This window comes from Gossypium hirsutum, chromosome D09 (assembly GCF_007990345.1).
Source record: "Gossypium hirsutum isolate 1008001.06 chromosome D09, Gossypium_hirsutum_v2.1, whole genome shotgun sequence".
NCBI classification, from domain to species: Eukaryota; Viridiplantae; Streptophyta; class Magnoliopsida; order Malvales; family Malvaceae; genus Gossypium; species Gossypium hirsutum.
In genome coordinates, this window is record NC_053445.1 from 13,042,285 (window position 1) to 13,055,946 (window position 13,662).

The 13,662-nt window shown below is 31.2% G+C and overlaps 1 protein-coding gene across 3 annotated transcripts; it reads right to left on the bottom strand.

Annotated features, from left to right (window-relative positions):
- Positions 1–637: 637 nt before the first annotated feature.
- On the bottom strand, positions 638–3,952 carry LOC107892146 (uncharacterized). 3 transcript variants are annotated; one of them, XM_041101815.1, is made up of 8 exons: positions 3,715–3,952; positions 3,528–3,636; positions 3,310–3,410; positions 2,518–2,690; positions 2,115–2,178; positions 1,430–1,496; positions 987–1,121; positions 638–919 (listed from the first exon to the last, which is right to left on the bottom strand). In XM_041101815.1, the coding sequence occupies exons 5-8, from the start codon at positions 2,156–2,158 to the stop codon at positions 878–880; spliced, it is 288 nt and encodes a 95-aa protein (XP_040957749.1). In that variant the 5' UTR covers positions 2,159–2,178; positions 2,518–2,690; positions 3,310–3,410; positions 3,528–3,636; positions 3,715–3,952; the 3' UTR covers positions 638–877. The 3 variants fall into 3 exon arrangements, 2 of the variants coding, with proteins under 2 accessions (XP_040957749.1, XP_040957748.1); XR_005918694.1 differs by lacking the exons at positions 3,310–3,410; positions 3,528–3,636; positions 3,715–3,952 and having other exon boundaries at positions 638–1,121; positions 1,420–1,496; positions 2,518–2,821; XM_041101814.1 differs by lacking the exons at positions 3,310–3,410; positions 3,528–3,636; positions 3,715–3,952 and having other exon boundaries at positions 638–1,121; positions 2,518–2,821.
- Between the last annotated feature and the right edge of the window lie 9,710 nt (positions 3,953–13,662).

Below are 13,662 nucleotides of genomic sequence, written 5' to 3' on the forward strand. Positions count from 1 at the left end.
GACCACGACCTTTAGCGACGCTTTTCCCACAAACACCGCTATAGACCACGACCTTTTACGATGCTTTTCCCACAAACGCCGCTATAGACCACGACCTTTAGCAGCGCTTTTCCCACAAACGCTGCTATAAACCACGACCTTTAGCGACGCTTTTGCCACAAACGCCGCTATAGACCATGACCTTTAGCGGCGCTTTTCCCACAAATGCCGCTAAAGATCATGACCTTTAGTGGCGCTTTTTATCACAAACGCCGGTAAAGAACAAACCTTTAGCGGCGCTTCTCGCAAAAACGCCGCTAAAAACATAACCTTTAAAAAAATTATTTTAATCAAATAATATTTATTTTTATGATAAATATTATATTATGTTTTATTTTTAAAATTTGAACTTTAAATATACTTTTTAAGGATAAATAAAAAAAATATTATTTAAATTAAATTTTCTATGAAAATTTTAACTTTAAAATTAAATATAAAAATTAATGAAATTAGTTTTAGAATTTAAAATAATAAATTAATAAAACAATTATAAATATTAAAGTAAAAATAAAAATTTAGAATCAAAACTAAAATAAATAATACATATGAAAAACAGACTAGCTAGCTGAACCTGCCTATGACTATACACATTGCAAGGTAATAAAAAATACAATGGATTAAATTGTTGAACCTGCCCAGGTACTATCTGACAGCAGAATACACATTAAATTGTTGGCTTAAACATGTAGATTACATACAAATGTAGACCAAAATATTTTCCTTTTCCTTCTACCCTTAAATCTAGAGATAGCAAAAACCAGGGACCAAACACTAGGAAGTTAAAATATATCGCTAAAAGAAACACAACTTTAGCTCCATCCAAATGTACTTTCAATTCTCATTTCAAATTCTGCTTCAATATATTGGATGAATTTCCCCACTGCATGATGTTAGGTGATCAAACAAAGTACTTTAAAACTGCAAAAGTAAGAAGCAAGCATCCTCACTTGATAATCTGAAGGGTTGTATTCCTCACCAGTTGGTCCTCTAAAAGGAAGCGGCTTAGCTTTAGGTTTCTCTAAAGAGAAAACAATAGGAATTCTACCCTCAATCCCATGATCTTTCCTTAAACGGTGTCTCACCTAGAAGCAAAATTTTGAAAAAGAGTAAAGTGAATGATAGCATGAAATAAACCCCTAAACAATGGAAAGATAGCTCAAATGTAGGTTTTTGCTGCAAGTTACACAGACAGTAACGAAAAATTAAACACCACACATAAAATTTATCAAACTAGTTAAGAAATACATGGTACAGCCATGCAGTATAAATACAATAGAATCATAGGGTAATTTTCCATAAATATCTTCAGAGTACCAAGAACAATTTGTCACAAAATTATAAAACATGATCAAAACAAAAAAGAACAGGTAGCAGACGCACTATTTGTTACTTTTTGTTTTGCTTCCAAGGCTTCCTCAGCTGCCTTCATCTTCGCAACAGAATCATCTTCATCATCCCTGATTAAGAAAACAAAGAACCTATTATTAAACAATTTAGAACTTGAAAAAGAAAAGAACCATGTTACTCGAACTTAGGTATGAGTGTTAGGTGTCAGTATAAAGACATGTCAGATATGGGTATGAAGGCATGTCTGAGATAAGTATGTTCAATTTTTTTTCAAGTTTTCCCACATCCATGGGTTCCGGACACTGGTACTTAAATCATAAAGAGTCGGAATAAAAAGCATAACCATAATAATAAAGTACGAACCTAAAAGAGAAAGTACATTCAACAACATATTTTTCTTGAAATTCCATAGAAGCAAGATAGCAAATCATGTGGCAACTCTTATCATATAAAAAATAGAGGAACTAATAGATCATAAAACTATAAAGACAGCTAAGGGCAAAAGTGGACATTAGAACCAAAACCAACAAAATAAAGGCACTAATATAATAACTTAAACTTTTAGGTTCAATGATTCTTTGACATCAACAAAATTAATAATACAATTTCTATATGTTAAGAAACATCCTGGCTGAAGGTTAAAAATTAAATATTTTTAAAAAATCAATAAATCATCAATTGAATTACAACTAAAATTCTTGCATCTTTATAAGTAAAAAAGTCCATACCTAGCTATAGCAGAAAGTTGACTCTCATCTTCACTGACATTCATAAGCTTTGCAAGTGCAAAAACTGCATCAAACCCAAAACCATTAGTCCTATAAACTGTATTAAACAACAAAGTAAAAAATAAAAAGAAGGTTAAAGGTTCTGCACAAGGCTAACTAAATTTATTCCACTGCATAGCATGGTTTGTATTAACTTCATTGATTAGATTCAAAGAACAACATATAATCAGTAACTAACTGAATTTATTTCTTAAACACGGAAAGCAACATTTAATATGGCAAATCTGTTAAAGGATAGAGTAAGTAATACTTGGTAAGAATGAATTCAGTGATGAAATGGCACTGAAACACCCTCAACTGGCATGCTAATTCCAAAGAATAAATTCAAGACTCTAAAACCCACCTGGTATGCTAATTCTCTAGTGTGACATAGAACAACTGCAGCAACTTGCCCAGCAACAGGCTCAATTTGCTGAAGAGTTGATAGAACAAAAACAATTGTTTTCCCCATTCTAGATTTTGCTTGGCAAAGCACATCCATTCCCAGAATAGCTTGAGGGATGCACTCGTGTTGCACTAATGAAAAGAAAATAAAACCATAGTAGTCGAACCCTCAGTAAATTATAAATGTTCTTCTTGATCCTTTAATGGAAAGATTACCAAACCAGTTATCGTGTCGTAATGATGAATATAGATATCGTGATTACCTGAATAATACAAGCTTGAACAAGTCAGAATCAAAGAACAACTAAACCAGATCAAGTGAATCATGCAATGCAGATGAAGCATATTCATATAAAAATTGTATGTTCAGCCGTAGGCAAGTCCAATTAACTTAGAATAAATGAATTATTAAAATTTTTATTAAAAATAGTATATATATATAAACAAAAAAAAAGAGTTTAAATGAACAGTTTGAATCAACAGAAAAGAAAAGCTATGATAATTTTGAAGACTTTCATGCCTAGATAAATTAAGTTGAAAAAATATAATTTCAAGGCAAAGTATTTCAAAGATTACTACAAAGCATATCCTATAACAACAAATGCTTCGTCCAAAATAGTAAATCAAAATAATAAAGCACCAAACTTGTATACTGCCCACCATTATAAGTCACTAAAAGCAAGAAAAACAAAAATGACTTAATTCACGGAATTCACAAATGTTAACATCAGACATGAGTTTAAAACTTTGCCTTCGGAAGGATGTTCAAAACCAGAATCCACAATAGATCGAAGCAGCTCCGGTTTCAGCAGAAAGTCTCTAAATCCTGAACTATGAATTCCAACATACCCCCTACACCACATAAAAAGAAATGAAACAAATTAAAATTAAATTGCTTTACACTAAAACTAGCAGATTATATTAGAACATTGTTTTCCTTAAAAATATGTATAAATTAAAATGACTAACTTCTTAGCAGAATCAACAGCCTTAGTGGAGGCAGAGTCAGGGGCTTTTTCATCTTCTTCTTCGTAGTCGAGAAGCTCTTCCTCGTAGGCGTCGTTGTCCTTTATCTCCCCTATTCCAATCAACCAATAAAATGAAACAAAATAATAACGAATTCATAGTTGGGAAAGGGATATAATTTCCATTATACCTAATCTCCCTTCTCAGCTTCTTGTTTATCTCCTTCAACATCCTGTAATTTTCTTCCATTCCCTGCAAAAATACACACAAAAATGGAATAAAGAACAAAAACAAACAGAACCCCACAAAGCTTAAAAACTAAATTGTAAACCACCTGGAGAGAAAAAGAAAAGGTTTAGGGATTTGAACGGTATTACGAGATGTTGGGGCAAAGGAACTCATGGATTTTGAGATTAAAAGGGAAAAAGAATTAAGTACAAACCTTTATTTGGGGTATTTAGGGTGCGTGATGGAGATGAGAAGAAGAGGGAGTAACGAGCGGGTAACCAAATTTTTTTTTGTTAGGAGTGAGCGGGATTTTGAATATTTTTTTCGGCGTTTTTACATTTTGCGACGTTTTTTATAAAAGCGTCACAAAAAATCATTTCATTTTGTACAAAATGACGCCGTTTTGCTATGCTAAAAATCTTATATTTTTTCTGCTAAAAATTATTTTAAAGTAAAATTATTTTTGTGGCGTTTTTTTATAAAAATGCCGCTATTGCTTACCTTTTGTGACATTTTTCATAAAAACGCCGCAAAAAATTATTTCATTTTAAATCTGTTAAAAATTATTAGTTAAGTGATTTTATAAAACATTTATTATTATTTTTTATAAATCTGTTAAAAATAAATATCGTATATTTTAGAAAGAAAAAAATGATTAAATGACTGTAATTAATTATTAAGTTAGAATTATCCAATGTAAGCAATTAATCTCACACATATCAAATTTCTATTAAAGATTGAGACGTTAATCATGATTTTATATTATTCATTTATGATATAATCTCCATTTTATTAGAGATATTTCTTCCAAACTAAAATATAACTATTTTGCTAGATATTAATTTTTTTTAATTTAAACATCTAATTTTGCGGTTAAAATTATCAATGTAGCAATTAGAAAATGATAAAATAATTTTGTAGTCTTTAATGTTTGTAATTTTTACTAATTTGGTGTTTTCTTTAAAAGTATATAAATATTATAAAAATAAAAGTTTAAAATCTTTTTAAAATTTTTTAAAAATTTTTAAAAAATTTAAAATCTTTTTAAAATTTTTTAAAAAATTTAAAATCTTTTAAAATTCATTTTAAAATTTTAAATCACGAAAAATATAAAACCTTTCAAAATTTAAAAAAGTATATGTTATTTACTCTTTAAATGATAATTAGAAATGTTCACTACCCATACAACCCACCTAGTCCAAAATATGGTTAGGCTTAGATTTATATTTTTTATCGTTTTTAAACAATGAAATGGGTGATTCGGGTAAAACGAGCTTGAAGTTGGAAAAGTTTTTAAAATTGGGCATTGGTAACACCTAATCCATAAACCTTAAAATGGTAACACCTAAACCTTAAACTCTAAGCCATGTATTGTAACAATCAAATCATTAACGCTAAACCGTAAACCATAAACATCAAGCCCTAAAACAGTAAATTTGATCATTATCTTATAAGTCGTAAATACTAACTTCATATTAACACTAAAATGTAAACTCTAAACCTTAAACCTAAACCCTAAACCTTGAACTCAAAATTATAATCCTAAAATAATAAACATTATGATGATATTTATTCATCATTATCCACTAACTCGACCCAAATCCAAATGCAAACCCTAACCTGCTTTGCTAATTTTGTTTTCCCAACCCTAGACCTCAGCACTCGCCACTCACCCACCCTAACGAAGTACCCAACGTAATTCGATTAATGATTGCAAATATAAGATATTTGCTTTCTTTTGCAATTGGGCTATTCAGATAAATTAGACCTACTTGTCCACCACTACCACTATACCGCCTGAAGCAACATTCGGCTCTAGACTCGAGACCCAGCTAATAGTTTTTGTTATCAAGAAAAAACAAACAGCTTTTTCTTTTCGGGAGCAAATCGTCCAACTAACCCCACCGACTCTACTAGCTAAATTGAATCCCAACTTCACTTAATTATTTTCTAAAATTCAATATTTAATAAATTTTATTTGAATTTCAATATTTATAATATTTTCCTATAACCCTTTCTTAGCCTAAAAAACCTAGTATTAATTTCTAGTGGGTATTAGACCAAGTAACAGCCTCATTTGTCCCTTTTCATTCATTTTCAGTTCTTACTATTGAGTAGGTACTATTAGGTCATTGTTGTGTTCATGTTTGATTAACTAAATATAAAATTATTTTTGGTAATAAAATTATCAATATATAATATTATTTATCACAATATTTGGTGTTTTATACTACTTTCTTTGATTATTTATTGAGTCGAACTATCAAAATTTATTATTCTTATAAAAATTTATTCTATTCTTTATTCTTTACAACACAACAATTTAAGTTTTATGATATTTTATTTTACTCATAATTTAATATATTTTTCTAGTAAAGTAGTTTAAATAAACCGTGATTGAAAAATAATAATAAATAGTTTGGAGTTAGGACTTCTCTTTAATAAAAACATTTTGTATTAAACAATATTATTTGTAATCATTTAAATGTAAATTTGACCAATATATAATAAATACAACGAAATATTAATTTTTTCAACTTATAATAAAAAATATAATTGAAACATTACTTGAGAATATATCAAAGAATGAGATAATTGAAATGGTTTTAGATTTTATTATTAGCGACGCTTTTTCAAAAACGCTGCTAAAACGCCGCTAAAGGTACGAGCATTAGCGGCGCTTCTTCAAAAACACCGTTAAAGGTACGAGCATTAGCGGCGCTTTTTCAAAAACGCCGCTAAATGCCCCAAAAGCTTTGAAAATGGCATCGTTGGGCTTAGGTTTTTTTGCGGCGCTTTTTGGAAAACGCCGCTAATGCTTATTTTTAGCGGCGTTTTCCAAAATGAGCCGCTAATGCTCGATCTTTAGTGGCATTTTTGTAAAAGTGTCGCTAATGCTTGATTTTTAGTGGTGTTTTTTGTCCAAACGCCGCTAAAAATGCCGCTAAAAGCCTATTTAGGTGTAGTGTTAGTCAAATTAGCAAAGAATTCTCGAACTAACTCTTTTTTGGGCAATGATTGCACATCACAAAAATAATTACAATGGAGGGCATCAATTGTCTTTCAAATTGGCAAAGGCACAAACATCTTATCATTGCTTTCCAAGTTGAAACCTTTTTCCAGCATCATAGGTTGATTCTTGAAGATTGAATTAACACTTTCTTTCACTTCCACATCTTGAATCACAATGGGATTTTCGGTAGAGGTCTTGGAAGATCTAGTTCTTTTGCAAGACATAGTGATTTTTCCCGAAAAATAGGTAAAATTTTGACAATAAAAAGGGAAGAAAAGTCGAAAATGGATGAAACAAGGGATTTGCGGAAATGACAGGCTTGTGGTGTCGTAAAGCTTGTAGCGACAATGCTAGGGTTTTGCGACAAGGAAATGATTTTTGGAAGAAATTTGAGGATTTAGGGTGACGACTAAGGGGAAAAAGAATGAGTGGCTAGGGTTTAAGATAATTGCTTGAAGGGTTGTGAAAATTATGGTGGTAGAGAGGGGTTTATATAGTGGTGAATTAGGGTTTTAGGGAACCCTTATGGATGACATCAATAGGTAAAGTTCTCCTTTCTTTGTTCAGGCTTTAAGTCTAAACTGTATTTACAAACTAGACTGTTCAAAAATAAATAAACTAATTAGTACTTGGGACAATTTGACCCCCTTTATTAAACATAAACAAATTGAAATTAAAGACAAAGATAAGAATGAAAATGAACATAAAAATAAAAATAGAACTAAAAATAAATATTTTAAAATTATTTAGAAATTTTCTTCTAAAAAAATCACATTAAATTAATCCCTAGGAAAGGTTGGAGAGGTCACAACGGTCCTGCTTAAGTTCCAATCTCCTTAGACAGAATTAATTAAATTTACTAATTTAAGAAAATTATTTCTAACTTTTTATTAAAAATTAGGTTTATGAAAAATTAAGGGTTAAATAATTTGAATGAGGTTTTAATTTGCTCAACTTCACCATCCCAATAGTGCTTGAGATGATGACCATTAACTTTAAACGTACCTTCATGGTTATCGTACAATTCTACAGCTCCATATGGATTAATTTTATAGATAGTATAAGGTCCTTGCCTTTGGGACTTGAGTTTTCCATGAAATAACCTTAGCCTCGAATTAAACATCACTTTTTGACATTCTTTGAATTCATGAGGTTGTATACGACTATCACGCCATCAATTATATTTTTCTTTACACATCTCAGCATTCTCGTATGAAAATAACCTTAACTCTTCCAACACATCAAGTTGCAACATCCTTCTCTTATTGGCTTACTTAAGATCCAAATTCAATCTCTTCAAAACCCAATGAGCTTTTTTCTCTAATTCAATTGGCAAATGAGATGCCTTTCCAAAAACTAACCAATAAGGAGTCATTCCTAATGGTGTCTTAAAAGCACTTCGATAGGCCCATAGTGCATCATCGATTTTTTGAGACCAATCTGTTCTATTAGGGCGCACCACCCTCTCAAGAATACATTTGATTTCATGATTCACCCTTTTAACTTGCCCATTTCACTGTGGGTGATAGGCAGTAGCAATATTATGCTTCACATATTCTTGCCAAGCAACCACTTAAGCCACTTATTTGCAAAGTAAGATCCTTCATCGCTAATTATAGCTTTAAGAGTCCAAAACTGTGTAAATACGTGCTTATGTAGGAATCGCATGACTATCTTAGCATCATTAGTTGGGTAGGCCTTGGCTTCAACCAACTTGGATACATAGTCCACAACTACCAAAATATACTTATTACCATACGAAGAAGGAAACGGGGCCTAGAAAATCAATGCCCCATACGTCGAATAGGTCAACCTCTAGAATGTTTGTCAAGGGCATCTCGTTCCTTCTTAATATATTTCTAGTTCTTTGCCATCGATCGTAGGCTTTCACATATACATACGCAACCTTAAACACTGTAGGGCAAAAGAATCCAGCTTGTAAAATCTTTCATGTTGTATGGGAACCACCAAAGTGTTCCCCACTTGAAGATGAATGGAAGTGGTATAGAATTTCATCAATCTCACTTCCAGCTACGCACTTCTTGATTATGTTATATACACATAGTTGAAACAAATGCGGATCCTCCCAAAAATAGTACCAACTTTCATGAAAGAATTTCCTCCTTTGTTGGTACGTCATTTCTTGAGGAATTATTCCACATGCTAAATAATTGGCAAAATCAGCAAACCATGGTGTTTTATAGATTCAACTTACCTAGAAGATATGCTCATCAGGAAAATTCTCATTAATTGGAATAAGTGAATAAGTTACCTCATTTTGTTCCATCCTCGATAGATGATCAATTACTTAATTTTTAATGCCATTTCTATCTTGGATCTCAAGGTCAAATTCTTCGAGCAAAAGTATCCATCAAATTTCCCTTGGTTTAGCATCTTTCTTTGTAAGTAAGTACTTAATAGCCACATGATAGGTAAACACTGTAACTTTGGTACCTATAAGATATGAACAGAACTTGTTAAAAATAAAAACTATAGAAAAGAGCTCCTTTTTAGTTACAGTATAATTAATCTGGGCTGTTGTCAAAGTTCTGCTTGCATAGTAGATAGGGTGAAACACTTTGTTCCTTTTTTGACCCATCACACCTCCAACAACGAAATCACTTGCATCACTCATCAACTTAAAAGGTGAGTTCCAATTAGGTGTAATAATTATTGGGGCTGAAATTAACTAATTCTTTTAGTTTCTCAAAAGCTTCTAAACATGTGTTGTTAAAATAAAAAAACAATATATTTTCTAAAAGTATACATAAAGGTTTAGAAAGTTTTGAAAATCCTTAATAAATCTACGATAAAAACCGATATGGCCTAAGAAACTTCAAACTCCATTCACACTAACTGGGGTTGTAATCTTTCAATTACATCCACCTTTTCTTTATCCACTTCAATTCCATTCTTGGAAATCTTATATCCTAAGACAATTTCCTCCTTAACCATAAAATTACATTTCTCCCAGTTAAGGACAAGATTCGTCTCTTGGCGTATTTTTAGTACCTTTTCCAAATTACTCAAACAAACATAATAAGTGTTACCAAAAATAGAAAAGTCATCCACAGAGACCTTAACATAATTTTCAACCATATCAGTGAAAATTGCCGTCATACATCGCTGGAATACGGTAGGTGCATTATATAATCTGAAAGGCAATCTCTAAATGAAAATGTATCGTACGGACATGTAAAAGTAGTTGTATGTTGGTCTTTCGAGGCTACAACTATTTCGTTGTATCCCGAATATCCATCTAAAAAGCAATAAAATTTATTACCTACTAATCGGTCTAACATTTGATCCCTAAGAGGCAATGGAAAATGATCCTTTGTAACACCCCATACCTGACCCAACTACCAGGTCAAGGTACCAAAATATCACATTCATTTTCAGAGCAACTACAAATAATTACATATCGATTCAACTTCTTATTCAAGTTTTTAAGCTCATTACACATTTATAACATGATTTATAAACATTTTCGAGCTCTATACATGAATTGAAAGCTCTTTTGATGATCAACAATTGATTAAGGACTAAATTATAAAGTTTCCATCTATCGGATTGACGTCGTGATGTTAAGGTGACCAGGTCACAACGTCACTCACTGGTTATGTCTCGTCACGACCTGAAGAATTTGATGTCACGACATGTGTTCTGTTTCCATGAAATCAATATATTTCAATTCACAACACTTAAAACAATGTCCATATAAAACCTTTCAACCAATTCAACCAACATACCATTCATATATACCTATTTCCAACCTTAAACATCACATAATTCAACTTAAGACTCAATCAAATATAGCTAAGTTTGCAAAGTTAACAAGGTGCTCAATGTAACACCCCAAATCCGGTCTAAACGTTATGACCGAATCTAGCGATGTCACATTCTAACACCCCTTACCCGTATTCAATGCCGGAATAGGGTACGAGGCATTACCAGAACATATACACTTATAAACATGTTAAACTGAGTTATAAAATTTCATTCAAATTTAAACTCTTCAAATTTTTAACATGCTTTTATAAATTTTCACATTATAACTTCAAAATACTATATTTGTAACAAATAGGGCTTCTGAGACCCAATACATACTCATGCAATTAAATACTTCATTTCCACTTCATTTAATTCACGATTCTCATTTTCACGATTCAATTCAATTTCTCAATCCAATATACATTTCAATACCACAATAATTCATTTAATTCAAATCATATCATTTGCAATTTCCATTTAATTCACGTACAATTCAATTTCATTAAGTTCGATACTAATACATATTTATCGTTTAACTTAACGTCCCATTTTTGCATCATTTTACACTTCAAGCATGAATCTAGTATTTCATTTCCTTTCCACTTTCGTTTCCTATGCATATCACACAAGATATAAACATTACACTAAACTGTAGTCGCAAGCTAGCCTCTTTAAAGACTAACCACATGATAAACCATTTTAATAATGATTACAAACTTTAAACCTTACCACCCTTTTATGATCACAAGCATATTTTCATCTAGACATTTACCATCTCAATGTATAATTTTATACATTTAATGTGGCGTAATCCAGCCACAACTTGGCCAAAGCCTAAGCATACACACCAAACGTGCTAGCCAAATAAACATATAGTATAAGCATTATAAGCATGGATAAGCACCTCATTTATTTATGTATCAAACTTATCAACATGAGTTAATTCATAAACCATTTCTGACACTGCCACATACCAAATCATATACCAAGTATACCACATACACATACTATGAAACTTTATTTTCTCACATGAACTTTAACTATAACTAATAATGCACAATTATAAACATCATTTCTTTTTAATTATTTATCGATTATAATCGAGCATATGGCCAATTATACACAAATCATTCATATGTTCTTCCAATTTTCCTCCTCCTCCTCTCCATTCCACATCCTTAATGTGTATAACACACTTAAACAACATTAGCTACAATTTCACTATTCACTCACATGTATATTCAAAGCTATCTATTCGAGTCAGAGTCACTAAATTATTTTTACCCGGAGCTACAGAACTCCAAATTAAGATCCATAAATTTTCCCAAAACTAGATTCACATATCCTCTTACCATAAAATTTTCAAAATTTTTGGTGTAGCCAAATAGTATAGTTTATTCTTTAAATTTCCCCTGTTTCACTACTTGACAGTTCTGACCTCTCTTCAGTAAAAATTAATTATCTCATTGTAAAGAATTCGAATATTGTTTTTTTTTGTTTCTCTTGAAAATAGATTCATTGAGCATTCTAAAAATATAAACTTTATCCCATAATTATTTTTGTACAGTTTTTAGAATTTTCAAAAATTAGAACAGGGGATTCTAAACTCATTCTGACTCTGTCTAACTAAACTTCAAACATCTCAAAATATATAACTCATTTGCTTGCTCTATTTCTTTTATGTGAAAATAGACTCATTCATATTCAGTTTCATATATTATTCAGCCTCTAATTCAATCTCCACCATTTTTGGTGATTTTTCAAATTCACACAATTATTGCTGTCTAAATTGTTTTATTGCTAAATGTACTCTTTCATAATTTTACATAGCACATAGCAATGACCTTATTAATCAATGATGTCCGGTGCAATCAGCACATAGCAACCACCTTACTAATCAATAATGTTCGGTTCACATAGTAGCCTGCACATAGTACTACACACGTGATCGAAACTATCAGGTACGCATATAGCCTGCACATAGTACTACACATGCGACCTATCATTCTGGTACACGTAGTAGCCTGCACATAGTACTACACACATGACCATCACTTTCACTTTTACATAGTGGCGTACACAATCCGTGCCACACATGTGATCATTTCTGTCACTTCATTTGTATCCCTTTTTATTCCAAAGGTTCATTCGAGAATTTTTCACTTTTTCTCACTTTTCTTTTTATCGATCAATTTCAATTTCTCATCTTTCTTGATTTATAACAATACATTTAACTTATATAACCTTCACACTATTCATTCCAGTCTAAAAATCATACTTTATAACAATTACATTTTTGCCCCTAAAGTTTCACAAAATTATGATTTTGGCCCTAGGCTCGTAAAATAATTTTTATTCAATTTCCTTGCATTTTAGGCATAGCTGAACCATTTTCATAACTATAGCAGTCCACAATACCCACTTATTCACACACTTGTGACATATTTTATAACTTTTACAAATTAATTCTTTTAGGCATTTTCATCGAAAATTACTTAGTACAAATCATTTATGACACTCCAAACATTCATATTCTTCCATAAAAAATCAAAATACATGCATATCATTCATGGGTAAATTTTTAAACACAAACCCTAGTTCAAAACAATGGTAAAAATAGGTAAATCTTGTTACAAGGATTTCAAAAACGTAAAAATTATTAAAAACAGGGATAAAATGGACTTACAATCGAGCTTGGAAGCTTGAAAAACCGTAGCCATGGTTTCTCCATGCAATTTTCGACCTAGGGGTTGAAGATGGATAAAAATTGGCTTTTAATTTTAATTTTAATTCATTTTAATAACTAAATGGCCAAAATATCCTTAATGAAAGACTTTGGAAACATGCCTAACCATACTCATTTTTGTCCACCAACTTAACCAATGGTCTAATTACCATATAAAGACCTCCAATCTAAAATTTCATAACAATTGGACACCTCTAACATATAGAACTCAACTTTTTCACTTTTTACAATTTAGTCCTTTTGACTAAATTGAGTGCCCAAAAGTCAAAATTTTTGAACGAAATTTTCAAGAAATCATTTTGTGAAATCGTAGACCATAAAAATATAATAAAAATTAAATTTTTTCTCATCAAATTTGTGGTCCCGAAACCACTATTCCG

Excerpts from the sequence above, each read along its gene's own strand:
- LOC107892146 (XM_041101814.1), bottom strand. The coding sequence starts at position 2,158 with ATGAATGTCAGTGAAGATGAGAGTCAACTTTCTGCTATAGCTAG. Across the intron at positions 1,497-2,114 it reads CAACTTTCTGCTATAGCTAG|GGATGATGAAGATGATTCTG; the intron begins GTATGGACTTTT and ends TTTCTTAATCAG. Across the intron at positions 1,122-1,429 it reads CCTTGGAAGCAAAACAAAAA|GTGAGACACCGTTTAAGGAA; the intron begins GTAACAAATAGT and ends TTTTGCTTCTAG.